Source organism: Vipera berus (assembly GCF_964194415.1).
Source record: "Vipera berus genome assembly, chromosome: 5".
Taxonomy (NCBI): domain Eukaryota; kingdom Metazoa; phylum Chordata; class Lepidosauria; order Squamata; family Viperidae; genus Vipera; species Vipera berus.
In genome coordinates, this window is record NC_138207.1 from 27,568,736 (window position 1) to 27,591,968 (window position 23,233).

At 39.0% G+C, this 23,233-nt stretch overlaps 1 protein-coding gene across 1 annotated transcript; it reads right to left on the reverse strand.

Moving 5' to 3' along the window:
- Positions 1-11: 11 nt before the first annotated feature.
- Positions 12-23,004, reverse strand: HPS3 (HPS3 biogenesis of lysosomal organelles complex 2 subunit 1). Its single transcript, XM_081329336.1, has 17 exons — positions 22,743-23,004; positions 20,889-21,389; positions 20,152-20,326; positions 18,440-18,528; positions 16,355-16,547; positions 15,330-15,411; positions 13,183-13,337; positions 12,798-12,906; positions 12,516-12,697; positions 10,898-11,072; positions 9,394-9,624; positions 6,986-7,171; positions 6,132-6,320; positions 4,165-4,272; positions 2,425-2,631; positions 1,181-1,271; positions 12-507 (listed from the first exon to the last, which is right to left on the reverse strand). The coding sequence occupies exons 1-17, from the start codon at positions 22,951-22,953 to the stop codon at positions 383-385; spliced, it is 3,009 nt and encodes a 1,002-aa protein (XP_081185462.1). The 5' UTR covers positions 22,954-23,004; the 3' UTR covers positions 12-382.
- Positions 23,005-23,233: the final 229 nt, after the last annotated feature.

Genomic DNA, 23,233 nt, shown 5'->3' on the forward strand with positions numbered 1-23,233 from the left:
AGAGTCGTTGCTGCTTTTTTGCAGTGCTTTTTGGGAAGCTTCAAAATTTAATACAGAAGAGGCTAGGGATGAGGGTGCATATTACCAACATCTCCTCTATGTGTTTAGCTCAGTATTTATGAGCTCTGGGAGTTGAAGTCCAGACATCTTCATGCTGCCAAGGCTGAGAATCACCAGTTTACCTGTACTGTACTCCTACCACACATCGGATGACAATCTTTGGAGATCCATCAAACCCTACTCTTCCCGTGTACATGAGACTATGCCTGGGGTATCCAGCATTTAAAGTTTTCAGTTAATAGTTGCATCATGAGGTTTTGTTCATTTGAGTACTTTGCACCCCATAAGAACAATCCAAAATGGCTGATGCTTCTCCTTATGTTTAAGTCACCAATCTTCTGCTGCACTGAAGCAAGTGGGGCAAGAAGAATGCTGCATTCCCATCTTCAGGTAAAACATTAAGGAAGTCTCTCAATTCCAGTGCCGTGGCAATGACTGATAATGTTTCTGGACAAAAAGGACACAAACATTGTGTTTAATACTCCTGAGTAAAGCTTGGCTTACAATCTTTCATTTAGTGATCATTCAAAGTTACAATAGCACTGGAAAAAAAAGTGATTTACAACTTATCTTTACACTTACAACCGCCATAGCATCGGTCAAGTGATCAAAATTTGAAAGCTTGGCAACCAGCATGTATTTACAAAGTCCTGATTGCCATTTGTAACCTTCCCAGCCATCTTCTGAGAAAGTCAGTGGGGGCAGGAAACCGGATTCGCTTAACAACTGCCTGATTCACTTAGCAACTCTACTGATTTGCTTAATATTCGTGGCAAAAAGGTAGCAAAACTGGGTGCAACTCACTTAACAACTGCCTTGCTTACCAACAGAAATTCTGATTCCAATTGTGATCATAAGTTGAGTACTGCCTGTATCTCCACCAACTTTTAATGTGGGTAAGATGGGTGGCGTAAAAATTTAATAAATAAATAAATGAGCAAACATTGCTCCTTGAAGATTGTTACTTGTGGTCTGCATGTAAGAAAAATGTGTGATTTGCACTGAATCCAGTTCTTCAATTTAGTCACTGAAGTGTAAACACTCCACAACATCTTCTTGAGAGCGAAAGGCTATTCAATGTACTGCAAAAGCTCTGTGCTATAAAAACTCATTTTGTTACCTTGCAGTGATGACAGAAATACAGGGTAGCTTTCACCAACATGTCTGGTTCGTTTACAGAGTTCAGGAAGAAGTTTGTTCCACCACAAAGCCTAAAGCCAGTCAGAAAATAAGATCCAGATAGAAAATCAAGAGTGTTATTCTTAAAGGAATCCAACTCTTCTGCTGCTGCTGCTTATATTTACTCATAAAAGCATGGCAGTGAGCATGTTAAATAGCAAAATATGCCAGACTTGCTGCTCCTGTGTTCAAGATGTGATTCATTCAGGAGAGGTTCAAGATCTATCAACCAATGAAGTGGGATGAGAGCTCCCTCTAGTGCCATTCAAAGTGCCAAAGAGCATTGGGGAAGGACAGTGACATTCAACGGCCTGTGATAACCTGTGAATATTATTTATCATCTTGTCTCCTACCTAAATTATTGGAGTAATTCAGAACCTCAGGTAGTTATTCTGAGGTTCTGAAAAGACACTGTCTAAATGGAATAAATACAATGACTAGCACTGATGTTTGGGTAATGAAACATCTGCAAGAAAACAAGCAAGCTCAGAGAGCACCAAGGACCCCTCATAATTATATTGCTCCATTTTCATTTTAGAGCTACAAACGTCACTGAGCATTGCCTAGACTAGCCTTTTTCAATCTGAGAGTCTGCTGGTTTTACTGGTTAGAAAATTTAAAAAGCATGGACTCAAAACAACTGAGGTTGGGCAAGGTTAGAACATACAAGACTTCCTGTTGATTCTTAAAATGCATACACAGGATTAGTAACCCAATATACTTCCAAACACATCTATGATCTATTGACAGCATAACCTACATATGTGGTTATTATTAAGAAACTCCTGCACAATTTATTCAGCCAGCAAGTATCAAAGACATATATTTATATTTCAGGAGAACACGATCACTTTACAGTATGAGATATGATAAGGCAAGCAAATGCCAGGCTGGGAAACTACATTGAGGAAACAATAGAAAATACTTTATAATCTTCAAAATTTTGCACCATGTGTTCTGACAAGTATGCCCATTTCACCATTTAAACAAAATAGAAGTTATACATTTCCCACATTCAACATAACGGGGTCACTTTGTTCAGTTTTAAAACTATTGACTAGATATGGAACAATAAAATTACATATGAGGAACGTATGTACTAAAATGTTCATGTGAAACTGCAATGGTTTGGATTTTAGGAGGAAAGGGAAAAAATGGCAGATAGCTATGATTATTAACGCTCACCTGATGTTCATCCCTCAGCTCATGCTGGGCATAAGGTATGACAGCTTCAGGGCACTTATCCAGAAGTTTGTCAATAGCTGCTTCATGCTGTCCTAAACATGTATCACAAAGAACATGTATGCTCAGACCAGAAATAGAATCTTCTGGAATATTCTTCACAAATGAGAGAATGGAGGATATTTTGAAGGATGGACTGCATAAGAGAGACTGCAGAAAGAACAGGAGAACATATTATGGTAGGTCTGGAAAGTGACATCAAAATGGGGGGGGGGAATTGCACAACTTATTTTGATATGAAGTTTCTGAACTTAAGGATTTAAAAGTTATAGCTCTCACTGAGGTTTTCATCTTTAAAAACTGCAAGGTTGATTAAGACAGTACAGAACTGAAGCAACTACAAATCTGAATTTGACTTAGACGCTAAGTCTTCCTTCCCCTTTGCTATTTGATGATAGTCTGTAAAAGAATAGCCAGTAATAACTATTTTGCTCAGTCTAGAACAGTTTTCCTTGTTTAATACTAGGATATTTTCATACTGATGCAAAGTATTATATCTTCAGAATTGGTTTCAGTGTGTGGGGTGTGTGTGACTCAGGACAGAGTGTTTAAGGCAGAAGTTTTTGAGAGATTGTGCTGAAGGGAAAACACCAGCATCCTTGTGAGTAAGCCACAACACCAGATTTTGAATGTCTGCAAGTCAGTGCTGATCTGGAGAAGAGTAGCTGGGGGTGGGGGGAGAAGAGTTGGGGTGAAGGTTGAGGGAGACAGTAGATGCCAGAATAGGACAAAGAGAAGCATGCAGAGAAAGCACCTGCTTGATTACCCTTACCAGGCCTGCATAAACCAACTCTCCCATCCTTCTATGGTGCCTGGTTGGGAAGAAAAGAGAGCTGACTCCTTATGCTAGAAAATCTTACTCACGTGGAGGGAAGAGACAGAGATTACTCAAGGAAGGAGTTGGTTATATGCTCAGCATTTGAGGCTGGAAGGCTTATTGAAATTATTAGTGTGACTGCAGAAGACTTCCTTCAGTTTGTCCTTGGGATGCAAACATTTGTGAGGAATGTGAGGAGAAAGAGGCTGGCTCTGTGGGTTTTATTTCTTGCACAACACTTGCAGTCATCCATCTCCTCCATGGCAGGACACTGTCCATTCATTAAGGCAAGGATGTCAAACTCAATTTCATTGAGGGCCGCATCAGCATTGCGGTTGCCCTTAGGGGGCCGGGTGGGTATGGCCTGGGTGGGCGTGGCCTACTGGGTGGGCATGGCTAGAGTGCATGTGGCCTGCTGGGTGGGCGTGGCCAGCTCTACATAGTTCGCATCAAGGGTGTCTATGGGGGCCTGGGCAGGAGTGGGACAGATCTGAGGGTCTCTGGCAGAATGACGGTCTCTGGGCCAGAGCCAAGGCAGTGGGGGCCGTTCCCTCGCTGTTTCCAGGATGGCTTCGTGGGCCACATGAAACCACTTCGCGGGCCAGATCTGGCCCCCGGGCCTTGTGTTTGACATGTCTGCATTAAGGGAACATTTTTTAAAAAGTTAAAAATAAGCGTCTAAATCTAGTATGCCTATGTTGAAACCTAACACCGAGACACTCAGAAACATGGACTTCCACTATTCATCCCAATATTTCAAGATTCACCTACTGCTTTATTTCCTTATCTAATCATAAACCTATTGATTATAGAATAGGAGGGAGAGGGAGAGGGAGAGGGAGGGAGGGTGTGAACATATGTCATACTTGTAATTTTGAAAGGTCATCACATGAATTCCAATCAGGAAGAGGTACTAATGACATCATGAATATAATCCAAGAAAATATAAGTCCATAATCACTGCAGGAATTTATCTGAAACCACCAAACAAAAGTTATTGTAAAAAGAAAAAGACAGTCATTTGAACTGAAAGCATATTTAAATTCAGCTTTCTAGTCTCATTTAACATTTACTGCAAAGATAATCAACTTTACTTAATTAAAAATAGTCACAATAACCTACTATTTGATATTGCACTATTTTCTTATGAAATGCAAAGCCTTTATAATTAGACATTTTTAATAGTGCATTTAGACAGATAAATAACAATTTCATAACAGCATCAATTCTCTTAAGCATCCTCTATTTCTGGTATCTGTGGATTTAATATATCATTTTTTTCTCAAATTAAACTATGCAAAGAGTTACACAGCCTAATTTCCCTTTGCTACAGTAATAAGATCACAGAATACTCTCTGTGCTGCCCAAGCTACATAGAAATCTCTAATACAGCTGGAAGCACATTGTAGGAAAACAAGAAAATCCACACCAGCAATTCATGTCTAGCAATTTTTTTTAAAAAAAATGTTTCCTACCAAAATCTAGTTCCAATTTTCTCTTCAAAGCAAAATAAACTTGGTATAAGAACTGTCTCCAAGAAATGGATAGTTTATAAGGCCACATGACTACAAACCATGGAACCAAGACAATTATCATGTAGTATACAAGAATTCAAGCTGTAGTTTTTATTTTTAAATAAAAAATTACATTGGCTCATCCCACCCAATCAAGCAGAGAAGGTATGTTGCAGACCAGTTAAAGAATTCCAAATGGTGGGGGCTAGGAAGAGAGTCTTCTCTGTCATTGCCCTTGCACTATGGAATATTCTTCCGCCGGAAGTGAGGCAGGCCTCCATTTTCCTGGAGTTAAGATATGGTCTGTGGCCTCCTGTGAGGAGCCTAGGAAAGCACATAGCCATGAGGCTGACTGGTGTTCTGAGAGCCCCCCTTTGCCTTTTAACTAATTTTAACAGTGTTTAATCATCCTCCTAAAATTCTAATTTTGATATACAATAAAACATTAAAATATAAAAATAGTATATCACCCAAAGTCCATCTCCAAGGGAGATGGGTGGTTCAAAAATGTGAAAAATAAATAAATATTTTATTCTTTCTATTTCTGAAGGCCACAAGAAAAAGCAATTTGGATTATAATAAGTATAATTTATTTAAAATAGTGTTCTTCACGAACAGTAAATTTTTAATTCACTGTTAAAGAGATGAAGCTCTTTGTATATAGGAAAATCACTGTTCTATGACTTTTCTATACAAAGAAAAAAACTAAGTTTGAAGAAGAGGACTTTCATTACTACCAACTGAACAATCCTTTTGAGGGCTGGTAAATCACTAACACAAGACATTTATGATGAACCCTTTAATGTTCTGCATTATACATTTGTGCAAAGTTCACATTTCACTGTCAGGATTAACAGATCTAGACTGCAAAAATCTAGACCATCAATAGATAGAAGCAGAGTAATTTTTTTATTATCTTTCTCTGCTCCCAACTACTGCTTGCAGACTAGATCTGATAGCTCTAACCTGGTTTGATCTAGCTTGTGATATGGATTTGATCAACTGTGTTTTTTCCCCATTAAATGGTTTCAAGAGCCCTGATGGTGCGCTGGTTAGAATGCAGTATTGCAGGCTAATTCTGCTCACAGTCTGGAGTTGGATCCTGAACCGCTCAAGGTTGACTCAGCTTTCCAGCCTTCTAAGGTTGATAAACTGAGGACCTTGATTGTTGGGGGACAATATGCTGACTCTGTAAATGGCTCAGAGATTGTAAAGCATTATGGGGTTGTATATAAGCCTAGGTGCTATTGCTTTGTTATTCCAGCCTTGGCTTATCCTGATGTACACTCTGTCTCTTTTCCCTATCCAAAGTACTTTACCAAATCTTCAGTGGTTTTTAAAGGCTCAGTGTCAGGAAGCTCTTTCCTGGATAGTCTCCAAATATATTGTGTAGCAAGTTTAAAATGCAACTTCTGTGCAATCTCTTCCTGAGCACATGCTACAAGCAAAGCTTCCCAGAAGTCTACCAAGAATTGGGGAACAGCATCTTCATTTTTACCACTCAGCATCTGCATTCCAAAAATATATAAAAAAGGAATTACTTGCACTGTGCAACACTGCAGCTCTTTTCCCCTCAAAAGCTGGGGAGGTCACTGGCTATCAAAGATTGCTCACTCCAACATTCAATCACAGTTTATTTTAAATAGTGCTAAGCTTGAATCGGTGGGTTCATCCTTCACTTTAAGTCCAACCGCAAACAAGCCTTACTTTGGTTAACTGATATGCATACTATTACATTCAGCTATAAATACAAAATTAGGAAAGAATAGATGTATTTTCCTGAAAAAAATCCACACTTAGAATTGATATTGCTTTATCATGCCATTTTCCCATTAAAAGCCATGCTTTTCAGTGACAGCAATTCAAATCAATCTTTGGCTGTATTAATTGTCTATTACATGAATTAGACTACTGAATTTTTTATACTTCTTTGGTAGAGTAGGAGAAAAAAATATGACTCCAACTTTTATATATCATTTAATCATAAAGTCTATAGACTGGAAACAGAACTATTTTGATAGATTTTAACTACAAGGATGGTAGGGGTTATGTTTTTTATTTTATTTTCTATACTTTTAAGCCACCTAGAGTCACTATGAGTGAGTAGGCGGCCATGTAAAATTTCCTAAATAAATATATAAATAAAAAGAGCAAAAAATGGTGCACAACAAACCTTGATATAAGAGTCTGCTTCTTCCAGTTCCATTTTGTTATTCTCATGTAAAGCCAATAATGAAGCTAGGAGAAATCCAGGTCTGGTGTCTTTCAGGTACAAAGCAAGTTCAGTTGGGAACATTTGTCCTTTAATGTGCTGTTTTAGAAGTCTTGGCTCCCGAACAAAACCACATACCAATTTCATCTGCAGACAAAATACAAGATCTAGCTAGTATTCCACCCTACATTTTGAATGGTAGCCAATTCATTTTTTAAAAAAAATCTAGCCAAAATATATGCCTAGACCATATTTATTTCAAAAGACCAGGGTGTAGATGGTATTCCTAATGTTAATGGATATTACATGGCAAACAAGCTAAGGGATCCAATGTTTCATTGCTTTCCTTTGCAGAATGATCAAGCCATGACACATTCATTGCTGTGGTTTACACTCACATTGTACTGACAGACGTTTTAATCATGCTTTACTAAGTCACAACTAATTAGGTTTACATGCATAAAGCTGAAAGCAGCTTTCGCCCAGGTTCGCCTGGTGCGCCAGTTGCGGCCCTACCTGGACCGGGATGCCCTGTGTACGGTCACTCATGCGCTCGTGACCTCTCGCCTAGACTATTGTAATGCTCTCTACATGGGGCTTCCCTTGAAGACCACTCGGAGGCTCCAACTGGTACAGAATGCGGCCGCGAGAGTTGTCTTGGGAGTTTCCCGGTACTCCCACGTTACACCTTTGCTCCGCGAGCTGCATTGGTTACCAGTTGTCTTCCGGGTGAGGTTCAAGGTCTTGGTTATGATCTTTAAGTCCTTACATGGCATGGGTCCGGGATACCTCGAGGACCACCTGCTGCCGGCGTCAACTCCCCTCCGCCCTGTGCGTGCCCACAGAGAGGGCCTCCTCAGGGTGCCTCCGGTCAGGGAATGTCGACTGGTGGCCCCCAGGGGGAGGGCCTTCTCTGTGGGTGCCCCGGCACTATGGAACCAACTGCCGGTTGAGCTCCGGATGGCATCGGACCTCCGATCCTTCCGTCGCGGGTTGAAGACCCACTTGTTTGAGTTAGCTGGTCTGGCCTGAAGGGGAATATGGGTTTTTAATTGGTTTTATTTTTTACTATTGCTGTATTTTAATTGGGCATGGTTTAATTCTTTTTTAATTTTTGTACAGTTATTTATATATGCCCTGTGAACCGCCCTGAGTCCCTAGGGAGAAGGGCGGTATAGAAATCCAATAAATGAAATGAAATGAAATAAATACATTTTGAATTAACATTAACTCAGTCACCAGCCAATAGCTCTAAATGAGCTCTATCAAGTTCATCCTCAGTCCATGACCTGAAAACTGTAGAATTAAAAACTGATTTGCAAATAATGCAATTATTATTTGTAAATACTGTATATCCACTAGGAGTAGTCTTATTGGAAAGGATGTGAAGAAAGATTGTTCTCAATTCCTGCTGCTCATTATATCCATAGCTGAACAGGACCTAGTATTTTCACTTAACTACTGAAATACATGCACCACCTCTCTGAGCCTCAGAATTTTGTGATGAGACAAAAACATGTTCAATCCCACAGTCTAGATTTAGCCAAGAAAATGTAGAGAATGTTATGCACAGGATAAGCTTCTCTGAGAAAGAATGCCAATAAGATTGCAGCAAAAAGATGCTGTTCCACATGGAGGTACACAATTCCTTTCTGATACTTAAAACATCCATACTGAACCTGGTACTCTGCTGATGTGGTGGATCACCCCCATTAACCCTGTTACACTATTTTCAGTTCAAGTCATCTGGAGGTCATTGGAATAGGGAAAACTAACAAAAATGTGAGGAATGTAAAACAGAGGAGGGATATTATATTCATCTGAAAAGTGCTATAACTAGAGCATAAACTCATCCATCAAATCTCTTATTCTGCAATGTATCTTCTATCTTTATTCTCTAACAATGTGAATTGCAAAAACACTATATCTAAAAGAAAACAGAACAGCCATTTACTCTTCCCTCATGAAAAAAGGAATCATTCATTCAACCTTAGGACTGAATGCCAAAACAAACCCTTCTCACTTCCTGACTGCCACAGAGAGGATAATGGAAACTTACCCCATGCTAAGACATTGGCCCACCTAGATTGTTGCACTATAAGGAATAGTTGCAACAGGGATTTTTCCCCTTTGTCTGAGATACTGGGGTCTAGGACCTTCAGTCTGCAGATGGGAGCTCTGCTCCTGTACCTCTGTTCTTCTCCAAAACAGTGAACAGACTGAAATGTCTGCAGGGAGGAAAACCTTCATGGAAGATCTACTTCCAAACACAATTGTTAGCAGAATGTTGATACCAATTACCTCTATTGTGCTGTAATGATGTGTATGTATGTATACATATAGGATATGTATCCCCCAATGATCTGTACCTCTGCTTGGCTGTCTAGCTCCTTTTTAGATCCATCCCAATCCCCCTTTTTCAGAGCCACTGAAGCCTTGGCCAATGTCACCACAACAGATGGAGCCACCTTTTCTATCATTTCCAGATACTTCGTTGCCATTTTAGGGCATACATTTTTCATGCAAGGACTGCAGAGGATGTGGGGTATTTGGTTTGGCTCGGCACGGTGGAATATCTGGAGCACTTTTGCAGCCCAGTCCTAAAAATGCAGACAGATATATCAATCTAGTTCTTGTTACAATCTTATTTATAACACAAGGCATAAATGTAATCAGCAGTTATCAAACTCTCTAAAAGGTCATAATAACATATCAAAAATAATGTGAAGCAGCTCATGAGAGAACTGGATAGATCCCTGAATCATGAAATGCTCATAATTTGCAACAGTTCTTTCAAGATCCAACTTTTTCTGTCTACTTACTTGGGCAAAATACATCATCTTTGGAGGAACCTACAATATTAGGCATCTGAGAGCATGTAATGGCTGCATTCACAGTCAAAGGAGATTTGCCAAATATAAACTATCCTGGGAAGTCCTCTACTACGCCAGTGGAATTTCTTGCCTTTGTGGGAGAGCAGAACACTCTCAAAGGCAACCTGGACAATTGTCTGCCCTTTGAGATAATCACGTCATCTTCTCAAGAATGATTTTTATTTTTGATGCCTTCAAGTGAGTCTTGACTCCTGGCAATTGCCTGTATTAGTCCCTGTAATTTTCCTGCTAAGATTTCAGAAATGATTTACCATTGCATACTTCCTAAGGGTGAGAGAATGTGATTGGCTCAATGTCTCTCAGCTGGTTTTTGTGGTTAAGACAGGACTAGAACTCATGGTCTCCTCCTGGTTTCTAGCCAAGTGCCTTAGCCATATAGATAGTCCTCAACTTAAAACCATAATTGAACCCAGAATTATAGTTATATTTGCTGCTGGTTGTTAAACAGGTCATGAAATGATCAGCCTGATTTTATAACATTTTTTGCAGTGATCGTTAAGCTAATCACCGTGGTTATTAAGCAAATCTATGGCTGTTAAGCAAATCCATTGCCTGCAATATACATTTGAAATGGAAATGGGGATTAACACCAGTTTTCAAGAAAAAAAAAGCCAAGTAACTGGTCGTAAGTCAAGGGCTGCCTCTATCCTAAACTGGCTCTCTTTTATGAACAGCACAGGGGAAGTATAGCTTCTCAGTTTATAACAGAACACCTATTCACTGTTTAAGGTTGCAATCCCAAATCCACTTACCAAGGATTAAGTTCAACACGACTAATTTCTGAGGAAACATTGAGTTAGTTTCCCTGCATATTTATTTAACATTCTGGTGGCCAACAGTAACAGTAGTCCCACTCATTTTCTTAAATGCTTTATTTACTCTATTGACTTTGTTCATTATTGTGAATGGAAGAAAAGAATCAACACAAGACATGAACCTTATATGTAGGTAGGACAAGCAAAGAAATCCATCATCTTACTTCATTTAGCTTTTCATCTATGTCTTCATACAAGGAGTGCTGCAAGTAGAATATAAAACCTTTTTCATACTTCTGGGTTTTATCTTCAAATGTTACTCGCTTCAGAATGTCAGATATAGAAAGGCCAGACATTTTATAGTAAGGGAGTGCAAGATGGAAGTCTTTGGTGTCAAACCTGAAAGCATAGAAGTCAACAAAGAGACATTAAAATCCATTTAATACACAGCACTTTAACAACGTAATCATCTCTCTGTATGGGTAACTAAAATTAGAGTTGGTCTTACAATAGTCTTGTGCTGGAACTACAGACACAGAGCTAACGGATCAGGTTTATTTTGTAAGAAGAGGACATGATATTTTTCATAAATGTGGCTCTAATTTAGCTCATTATAAAATTTTTCTTACATAATTTAAAATTTAGTCTTTTCCAGGCTGTATATCTCCCTCCACAATCTCTAAATGTGATTTTAACTTTAATTCTAGCCACTGTAATTCAAATACCTCTGAAGAAAACCAAGACATGGAAAATAGCTTACAGAATATTAAGTTCAACCATTAGAATGGGAAATTTCAGATTTCATACTTTCTCTTCAAATTTAGCATGTGCTCTTAAGGTAGATAAGTAGAGACCACAGTACAAAATTAGGAAAAGAGCCAGGAGAATAGAAGTTGAGATGGGGATGAAGGCAAGCTAGGTTAACTACAAAGCTCTTGTTCTGTGTGTATTGTCTTGACTTATAAGAGAAAACTCCTTTTGACAAAAATGTGGGCAGTTGAAAGCAGAAATTCAAGCTGCTTCTTAATCATATCCTATATAAAGAAAAAAAAGGTGGGGATTGGAAGATTGATTGCCACGTCCTTTATTTTCTTAGACATTCTGCATCCTCGAAATGAATTTACTCCCATTTTCTGCTATTATTAAAGATTATGGGTCTTGCAGTCCAAATCAGTTGAAATCCTCCACTGGTATAATATATACTGTGGAAATATGTATGTGATACACATACATATATACATATCTATAAAAAGGTAAAGGTTCCCCTGCACATGCGTGCTAGTCGTTTCCGACTAATATATCTATATCTATACATATATACATATACATATACACATACATATATATATATATATATATACATATACACACACGATACACACATGTATATGTGTGTGTATGTGTATATATATATATACATGTGTGTGTGTACGTGTGTGTATGTATATGTATACATTCAAAATTTTGTGACTGTCACAAAATTTTGAATTTACAGTGTTCACAGTAGTGATGTCTGCCTCCAAAAAATGCTCCTAGACTGGAGCGAAATGCAGAACAGACTGCTTTATATTTATTAGACTGGGTGCTCCACCCCCCCACACACAATATATATATACAGTACATATATATATTTCTGGGCTGACCTATTCTCCCTTATTTCTTTTAGCTAAGCTGAAGATGTACAGAGATTATTTATCTTCCTTAAGACAAGAACATAGTAGTGCTAATTTTGAATCAAAGGTGGCCTCTAAGGCAGTGCATGGTCTTTAAGAAGACAATTCTCCAATTTCATCCCTGTCATATGATTGAAATAAAGATTTTTCTTGCACAAAATATTCAGACCTGCTGTAACAGTCTCCAAGAAGAGCACAACTCTCATGAAATGCTGCTAGGAGAGTTTCCTTCTCCTCCGAGTCTTTCAGAGCAGGATCCATTAAAGCTGTTCTGACTAGCAAATGAGCCTCGCTTAAGAGATGAATACAACTCTCTGTTCTTACATTTTCATAGGTCTTGCTGTAGTCTACCTAAAGCAGAAAAAAGGGGTCACTTTCAGGTTCTCGTTAGGCCACAGTACATTATCCTATTTCTGTAAGTCAATAAAATAAATGCAGAATAGCACAGTACCATTTCTTTGTAGAGTTGGAGAGTTGAAGTTGTGTTCACAATATACAAATTCCATCCAGGTTCAGATTCTGAGGGAATCTTAGGTTTGATGTTATCAGCCTTTCGGTAACTGAAAGGATACATATGCATTTGTGAATTTTAAGTTTACACAACCATAATAATTTTATCAGCTATTTTAGAATCGGTAACTGAAAGGATACATATGCATTTGTGAATTTTAAGTTTACACAACCATAATAATTTTATCAGCTATTTTAGAATCCTTTCAATAGCAACGGAAAGGCAAGAATATATGTTCCAGATGATCAGTTGCTGAATGATCTCCTTTTGGTCCCAAACATCAAAATCTTGCCTCCACCCCAAAACATGAAACCTTTATGCTTACAGGAGTCTTCGTGAAAGTGTTTTTTTCTCTAGAATGTCCTCAGAACCTGCTTTTGTCAAAATGATGATATGGTGTTTGAAGTGAGAGATGGCTTTCAGCCCTATAAAAAGCTGCATCCTCAAGGTACAAACATCAAGAGATACAGGGGGACAAGCCTGTGAAGAAACAGTATATCTTTGCATTATTACATCTTGAAATTCTCTAGAACAGAAAATGAATCACCTGGCAACCTCCAACACCCATTTGTGACCCCAAAGCCCCCTCCCAGGTTGGCCAAAAGTTTCATCCATCCATCTGATCCTTAAAATTTGCTCCAAGAGTCACTGGAAATCAAGTGGTATCCCAAATAAATGAATAAAAAATTCTCCCCAAACCGGGTAATAAAATCAGCCCAAGGTTCATTATTTTAAGGTTTCTTAAATCTCAGTGGGCTTCTTAATAATAGTTTTATAAGGTGTGATGATGCTACAGCTTTATACATATTTATAAAGACATTTGATTTCATTTTATTTTCCTAATAATTCACAATTTGAAAGCTGCATTTTTAAACACTATTCAGGTATCATTAAATTAGGAGTACTTCTGAACCCTTCTAATAAAATGCTACCCAATGAGATTGGAATGATATCCAGTCATCTGTTTCCAGAGATTTTTATTGGACAAAACTCCTAATGGGGTTTAAATTACTTTTCACTGAACTATCTAATTCAAGACAACTTCCTTGATCAGATACTGACAGCTTTAATTTTTCAAATATGCTGATGAAGTTAGGATATTTCTTTTGAAATGCACATCACTTTATGTTAGTTTTGCTCTTTTTGTGTCCATCTTGGAACTCTTCAAATCCCGTTTTCATCTTCACCATGAAGTCATCCCACAGCTAGTCAATGCTGCCTCTAATGCAGTATTTGAGGTTTTCTTAACCTCAGCTACATTAAGATGTGTGAACTTCAACTCTCAGAATTCCCCAGCCAGCATGCTGAAATACACACAAGTCTTAAAATTGCTGAGTTCAAAAAAACACTGTTCCAAAACCTTTGTCCTTGTACATCTGGAGCATGTTAACAGGTTGGGATGGAGGCTGAGCTGTTCACTGAAACAGCCTAATAACAAAAACATCTTTTACTTCTCTTTCATGACTACCTCACCTGGTTCTCTGGACGTGCCCTGCCCTCTGGACCTGCTCTACAACTAATCCTTTGGATTTAATAGGCAGTCTTGGTTATTTTCAACCTTGACTGAATTTTGACAGTTTTTGCTATATTTCATCCGATTGTCCTTTCTGGGTTAACGACCCTCGCAAATGACGCATATTTTTTATTGTTTGGTTGATGCGTGCTACCGCATTGTTTGGAAGCCAATCTCCATGTCACTTTTCTCTCCATTGCCCTCTGGACTACCCCACTCCCCATGCAAACGCAGTAAACCAGAACAACCCTGGTTTTGTCTAGAGGTATAGAAGAGCTTCTCTTTTGGATCCTTGGAAGGGCAAGAGTCAGGGTGGTGCTCACTATGACTCTTGCCCTAAAAAAATGTTAAATGAGGCTAACAGCTTCCCAAAAGTTGCCTACTTTTGCATCACAATTAAGGACATGTGGACTCTGGAAACAAACAAAGCTAATTGTTCTGTACCAGCCTGCTACCGGCCCTGCAGAAAAGGCAGGGACAACCCCTTTACAACCGGCAAGAGGCTGGAATACGCCTGCCAAATTTATAGCTACAAAAACAAACAAGACACGAACCAAGAAACAGGAGCTTTAAGAAACATGAACCATCCGAGCGGTTGCCTTCAGCAAACCAGCCCTCCCAAACATTCCCCTTATATAGAGTTCAGGGCGTGGCTTCTCTCTGCCTCCTTCTGAGAAGCCCCATTGCCTTCCTCTGTTTACTCTTAATTGACTGCCTCCTGCGTCCTTGAACAGGGCCAGCTGTGGGTCATCTTCATCCACACTGTCAGGCTCACACAGCTGGGTCTCCGTGGTGACCAAGTGGGAGGGGCCTGTCTGAGGGCTATCATCAGCAAGATCTTCAATCCCCTCAGCAAGGTCTTCAACACCCCCCTCCTCCTCTGAGTCGTCCGACCCAACTGCTGAACCCACAGGCTGACCCTGAATCACAACACTAATCTCAGAAATGAATCAGAGCACCTTTAGTGTTGTATCAATGTAGGGGTCTTGGTTCCGAGCTGCTGCTGCACTACATCTCACTGTAAAGCACTGCAGGTTGTTGCTAAGGGGAAAACAAAGAGGAATTAGGCTGGAATATATCCATCAAGCCACTGCCAAGGTATTATATTCCAGATGTGTTATAACTACAACTCCTAACAGACTATGCAAGCAGGAGAATTTTAAGGGCTGAATGCTAAAGCATATAGAATATTTGGTTGAAGAAAACACAATATTGATTATTAGTGTGTAACAATGTAAACACAATACACTGTGAAATATATAGAACTACTGTTTGAACTAATCAGCTAGAGCTAGAGCTAGATTCCAGATAATCTCCTTCAGATATGTCCAATAGAATCACCTCAACAATCCCATCTTGGAGATGCAAGTCATTAAGTGCTCTTATCAATAAAGAGGAATTAATTAAGATCTCTACTGAATAAGAATATTGTTTATAAAGTCTGGGTTGCGATAAAACCTTCTATATAGAACGGATGAAATGTCATGTGCAGATTTGATAAATTTAAGCTGAATAATAGAAAAAAATCTTGCTAGTTCTGTGCAAACTCCCAATATGATTACTATGGTTTGGGAACAATATTATATGGCTTAGTACCACAATATTATATGGCTTAGTACCATCCAGCCACTGCAAGTTAACCAATTACAGTTAAATAATGGCTTGTCCAGAATCTATGGTATAGTATAATTCTTAAATACAAAAGACATAAGCTTTTAGATTTCTACTGCAGGCTATAGAGAGAAGGATTTTCTACAATAAAACTTCTTTCCTTTCCAGCATTAAACTCCTGTCTCATTTCATGTTGCATGTGGAATTTTGTCTGTATATCTGGTGAAGGAAACATAAGTGCTACTTTCTTATCAATAGATATTCTTGGTCAGCTGTCCTCAAACTTTGCAACCAATTTCTCAACATAGAACCTGAACCGCTATTGGAATGTTCTGGACCATAATGAAGGATGATGGACAATAAAATGTGATACCTTGTAATGACATGCAGGAACTGAGGTGTAAGAACTGCTTGCTGGGATCTTTCTGAATACTGGTAGGTAGAAATAAGTTCCACTAAGTCATTGATTGTGTATAGGTATGCCACGTGTGGTAGGGAGAAAAAGCAAAACAAACTCAGGAATTCTTGTTTAGTTGTATCTTCTTTCTTAGCTGTGACAGAAGTCCCTAGATGAAAAAAGAGAAAATCTATCACCAGATACTAGGTAAGAGCTGGAGCCTTCTCTCAATCCAGCAACTTTAGAAATTTTGAATCAGATGAACTGTAGAGGTCTGGCTAATTTGAGATGATGATGATAATGAAGAAGATATATTTGATTTGTATGGCTACTCATCTCATTCATGGGTGTCTGGATGATACACTGTAACTCAATCCACAAACAAACCATCAAGCCGGAGAAGGAAGATATATGTTAACAAGCTTTCTGTAACAGCCAATTCCACTGCAGCAAAAATGGTGCCAACCCATGTAAAATAAATAAATAAATAAATAAATAAATAAATAAAAAACCCAGCAGGCTTAAGAAACCTGAAATTCCTTAATACAAAAGCCAGACAAACCTCGTGGAAAATCGCAAAGGGAGGGAAGAAATTCCCTACATACATATAACCTACGGTAATTCAGAATTGAGTACATAGTGGAGCCAGAATGTTGATATTCTGATGGGAGAAAAAAAACCCACAAGAGGAGCACAAGAGGAACATTCTGGAAGAAGAAGAAATGACTGATTAGGCAATTTCTTGGTGCAAACCATCTGATGCAGAGCTTTCTTACATGCTGTAAACTCCAAGCGATCCTGGAGCAAAATTAACATTAGTAACATTAGGGCATCTAAAACTAGATTAACATTTATACCATATGAATTAGGAGATATTTTGTGGGCTGAGTACAAGAACCCTGCAATTTTAACAGCTGAAATAAAATAACCCAGAAACTGAAAGTGTACTGAAAAAGCTCTTACGTATCCAGGAAAACTAACATATGCATGGCATAGAATGAGGATGTTTTTGGAAAGACCATATTTAATATCACATTACAAAATACCAAAATGTCAGGATAAAGATTTTCAGCCCAGTTCAGTAAGATCCAATTGATCTTACACTGATGAATTTGGTATTAAATCTAGAAGATCAACAGAAACTAGAGTTCTGATCCCTGGAACTTGCCATTAATTGTATGTGAAGGGTGGACAAAGTTGATATCAACCTGAATATTCACAGCTTCTGGAGGCAGGTTGTTCCACTGATTAATTGTTCTGACAGTTAGAAAAATTAATCAGTGAAACAACCTGCCTCCAGAAGCTGTGAATGCTCCAACACTGGAAGTTTTCAACAAGAGACTGTCTGATAGGGTTTCTTGCCTTAGCAGGGGGTTGGACTAGATGACCTCCAAGGTCCCTTCCAACTTGTTTATTATTATTACTATTACTATATTATTATTAATCATTGCAGATTATTTATTATTACACAGACTGTTCCTACAGTCTCTTCTCATAATCAACAGATCCTCCTTATTCCAACTTCATTACATCATGTTACAAGCTGTAACTCTAAGAAAATTTTAAAGTAAAAAATGAATTCAAAACAGAAATTTGTTTTAAAAAATATTATAACCCCCTAGAAGTTTTCAACTGAATTTATATAGGTTTCTAAATTGCCACAGTATTCCAATTTATGATTGGATTTATGATTCTGAAATTCTCACAATTAAAACTATTTTAAATATGACTCTGATCCAAATTCTGAGGTTACTGAAATTAAAGTTTGCTGTCAATATATGGTATTGCATTTATTGAAAATATTTCCCCAGTATAAGCTCTAGCTTTGTCTAACATTGGAAATGAGATGGAATCTAATATTGGAAATGAGATGCATTTCTCCACAACATCCATAATGATACTGTAGATCAGGGGTGTCAAACTGCCGGCTGTCGGGCCAGACGCGTCACGAGGAAACTGCGCCCACCCCATTGCCGGCAATGGGGAAAAAGTTCTGATACATCACGTGACATCACATGACGTCGCAAGTTTGACATGTCTGCTGTAGATTCAGAAATGTACCTGATTCATGTATTGGCAGCAGCTGAAGAGAGTGCAGTTTGGCATCTTCAGCAGAAAAAGGAAATGAGGACACATCCAGAGCAAAACGCCTACAAAGAAAAGTGACAAATGAAAAGACGACAAGCTAGCTGTTTTCTACTTTTACAATGAGATCGCAGGAATCTTTATGCAATTTTTTTGCTCTTTCATATTCATATTCATCTTCTGCTCAAGTCAGAAACAGCATCCAATTTAAGCAGGGCATAACAGAAGTAGTTAAGATCTCTGTGCATTAGTAAACAAGTATGTAACACTGACTAGTCTTCAAATTCAGGGCATTCTTTAACAGTTTTAACAATTTGCATTTTTTTGGCTAAAATAGCCTTCGAAAACTGGCACATAAGACATTGTAAGTGTTCCTATTGTTTCCTTGGTGAATTAGAACAGAGTAATAAGAGTTGGAAGGGACCTTGGGGGTCTTCTAGTCCCAACCTCCTGTTCAAGCAGGAGACCCTATATACCATACCAGAAAAGTGGTTGTCCAGTCTCTTCTTTAAAACCTCCAGTGATGAAGCACCCACAACTTCTGAAGGCAAGCCATTCCACTGGTTGATTGTTCTTATTGTCAGGAAATTTCTCCTTAGTTCTAGGCTGGATCTCTCTTTGATTAGTTTCCATCCATTGTTTATCTTGCCTTTTACTTAACATGGAAATCAAATGAATGTGCCCAGACTGATTTTACAAGTATTTTTACCACAGTTCTGGGTTCCCCAATTGACTCTGCCTGTTGGAAGCCAGCCGGGAGTCACAAATCAGAATCACATGACTGCAAGAGGCAGCAACTATTATAAATGTAAACTAGTTGCCAAGCACGGGAAATGCAATTTCATCCCCTTGGGGTGCTGTGATGGTTAACTTCAAGGATAGGTTGTACCCCAATTTTTCTAAGACCATTATAACATTGACAGTATATTGACAAACTGTTGTGAGTTGATGATTGATTTATTTTGGAAAATGTTGGATACTGATAACTTTATATAATTTATGAAGTTATTTATAATAACATAATCTATAGAATATATCACTATATTAGCTAACATTAGCTGCTGGAGAAAGAGACATAAAATACTACATTTTCAAAGCTAGAGCAACACTATCAGAGAGGAAATCATGCCATTGGAATAACTAGTTTTTAGAGAATGCTTGCTGTTTTGTCATCACTAGAGGGAAAACAATATGCATGTGGACTCTGTCCTAACAGCTAAAGAGAAAGACAAAGAGATGATTTTAACATTGCCTATTTATCTACAGTTTGGAAAAAGAACATTTTGTTTATGCTGTTTTGGAAGACACCCCCCTTAACTTAGATTTTAAGTGAACCATGGATGTTTTATTTTTTATTTTATGTAAGCTGCTGACAATAATTTCATCATAGTAGATAGAAACTAGAGATGAATATCCACAGAATGCTTTGTTTAGTTTTAGCTTATTGTAAGCTGTAAACATACTTTGCAGCTGAGCATGTTATATGAACCAGGTTACTAAGATTTGCTTGACAAATTGTTAAACCAGGTTTGTGGATCCAGCCAACCAGTGATATTAGATGATGATGCTTTGCCCTACTATAGGGCAAAGTGAAAGTATGCATTTCAAAGAGGAATTGTTATTAATATTGTGTCATGTATGTACAATACATATCTAAAAAATATATTATTAGTGATCTGTTTTATTACCTGTACAGAACATACTGCACTTGGAAATTTAAATCTTCACCAGTTAAGCTAATCGACTCCAAAATAATAGGTATCTCACACTTGCTACTTTCTTCTCCAAGAAGCTCCACGGGCTGCTGACAGAAAACAAACCCATCTGATTCTGATTGAGTTTGATCAACTTCCTCTCTTGTACCTTTAGTAAGTGGAAAAGAATGTTAGTATAAAATGTCTTCAACTCTCAAGAAAACCAGAACTTAGTACAGAAAACACTACCAGCCTAATCTTGTATAGGTGGTCCTTGCTTACCAATAATTGGGACTGGGAGCTATTGCTACGCAATGCAGTCATAAAGCATAACATCACATGCCTCACACTGACATACTAGCAATCCCAGTTGGTTGTTAGATGAATCTCACATGATTGCAGCATCCCATGGTGATCACAATCATGTGATTGCCATTTGCACCCTCTTGCCATCTTCTCCATTGATTTTACTTATTGGCAATCAATGTGGAATGCCATGATGTCATAACTGTAAGCTGGTTGTTAAGCATCTGACTTGCAAACATGTGATTACAGGAAGGCTGCAATGGCCGCAACTATGAGGACAGGTGGTTAAGTTCCTTCATTCAGACTGTTGTAACATTGAAAGAATGATTTTTTAATGATCAACTGTATGCTGCTTTTCTCAAGACCAGAAAACCTGATCTTGGGAGGCACAGTCTTAATCTGGGTATTTTAAATATCATACTGACCTTCATTAACGGGTATTTCAGGCTCTACAAATTCACAGATATGCTGTTTGCTATTACCAGCCAAAGTTACTTTCTCCCCAGTTAGTAACTTGAAGACAAGGACTTCCAGTTCTGCTGTGACAGCAACATACCCTGCACAAAATGCAACTTCTGTTGGGGTGAATTTCTCCATGTGCAAAATTAAGGAACGCTCAAAGTCCATCACTTTTACATCCTCACTCACAATTAAATGCTTCAAGTGGAATAATATCAACTTATTCTTGCAGCCAATCAGTAGGTCTCCTGATAAAGGGCAACAGGAGAAACATGTGGGAGGATCAGAAAGAGGTATTTCTATGATTGACATTTGTTCTTTAGAACTCTCAGTATAGGAAGCTTCTGGGTTATGACCTTGCATCCGCACACAAACGCGTGAACTGCCAGAGGACATGTATCTCCAGTTAACGTAAACTCGTAAGAAGAGGGTGTTGTGTTTCTCCTCAATAGTGGCCACATAATCTCCTGAAAAGCAAAAACTGATTTTGAAAAAGACTGGCCATAAACACAAATGTCATAGTAAAACATAGAAGTTTGTATAATCAAACTATAATGTGAACTAAGTTTAGCTCTTGAATTAGCCGGAAATTCCATCAGAAGATCATGCCAAATGCGTAACAGTGCCCTGAGACTTTGTATTTGTATTTATCATAATTAGCAAACTTGTATATTGCAATACCCTGATTTACTACATGGGGATTGTGTAACATCACCGACTGGGTAAGACTGTTTTTATATGCCTTTTAAGAACAGTTACTCGTCCCAGCTTCTGCCCACCTAGCAGTTCGAAAGCATGTAAAAATGCAAGTAGAAAAATAGGGACCACTACGGTGGGAAGGTAACAGCGTTCCGTGCGCCTTTGGCGTCTAGTCATGCCGGCCACATGACCACGGAGATGTCCTCGGACAAGCGCTGGCTCTTCGGCTATGAAACGGAGATGAGCACCGGCCCCTAGAGTCGGAAACGACTAGCACACATGTGCGGGGGAACCTTTACCTTTACCTAATATGAAAATCCTAGCAGTTTATTAACAAGGATGCTGATCATATTGATTATAGAATAAGTAGAATAAGGATTCTTAGACAAAGTCTTGGCTCAACTATAAAACTCAAGTTACTGGAAGGATAAACTTGTGATTACAGTATGAGGTTGCCTTCAAACTAAGCACTAATCATTAGTTTTGATGTTGCACAAACCTCATCCTTGCTTTTTGAAGGCATGATTTTCAGTTTACATTTGGGGTTCCTCAGTATGCTGCCTGGGGACAAGCCCATACTTATAACTGGCCTCTTCCTCTAGCTCATTCTTCTTTTAATTCAATAGGAAACTGGTGTAGGGCAAAGCAAAATGTCAGCCTCTAGCATCATCTTTGTTCAAGCCTGCCTCTGAACTCATAATGAGCTCCAGAAACTTCGTTTATAAATGCCTCCACATTCCGAGAAAAAGTATCAAGGTAGGAAGGGGAACAAGGGTGGTGGTGGTAATTAACATAGTGGAAATGATATAAAAGTTTATTATTTATTAAATTTATATGTCGTCCAATTTTCTATCTGTTAACACCTAAAGAGTTAGGTGTTTCCCCGGCATGATTTCATAAAGGATCAGTGGATTAGAGTGCCCACCAGGCCAACAATGGTCACAAAATTCCATAAATTTTTGTCTCGCTCATCAAGACAAGAAGCCTAGCTTCGCCTGATGTATGAGCCCAGATGTCGTTTATAAAGGAAATGTCCGTTCTTTGGAAAAGGCAGCATATTTAGTGAACTGCCTTCCTTCCCTCCGACTCGGTTTTGGATGTTCAGTCAGGCTTGCGCTTACCCACTTCGCCATACGCCATGGACAGTACTCGGCCCAGAGTACTGAAGGAGCCGAGTGGTTCGCAGAGTTCTGCAAACACTTCCACCTTGCAGGCGCCGGGGCCGCAGACCACCAGGAGTACGTCGCGCCCGCAGCAGAAGAGCGCCGGTTCCTGCTTCAGAGGAACGACTTGCTGCGACCCAAACGGGTGCAAGTTGTAGACCTGCACCATGGCTCCAGCTAGCCCAGGCTCCCGATCCAAACCCAAACGCCTCCTGCCCAATCCTCGCCTCTCTAGCCGCTGCAAAGACTACCGCTTCCGCAAAGGGCACCGCCCCACGCCGGTCAGCTGGAAGGAGACGTCAGTCTCATCCCCCCCCCACCCCGCAATCCAGCCACCACGAAGGCAGCTTCTCTATCGAAGGCTGCTTGAAGCCATTTATACCGGGTGGCAGGGTTTAAGGCTGCAGCCTGAGTGGAACCGGATTGCGCGCTACCCTCTCCACAAGAGA

Excerpts from the sequence above, each read along its gene's own strand:
- HPS3 (XM_081329336.1), bottom strand. The coding sequence starts at position 22,953 with ATGGTGCAGGTCTACAACTTGCACCCGTTTGGGTCGCAGCAAGTCGTT. Across the intron at positions 15,412-16,354 it reads TTCCTGCATGTCATTACAAG|CAACAACCTGCAGTGCTTTA; the intron begins GTATCACATTTT and ends TTTTCCCCTTAG. Across the intron at positions 13,338-15,329 it reads ACATTGATACAACACTAAAG|GCTTGTCCCCCTGTATCTCT; the intron begins GTGCTCTGATTC and ends GTTTCTTCACAG.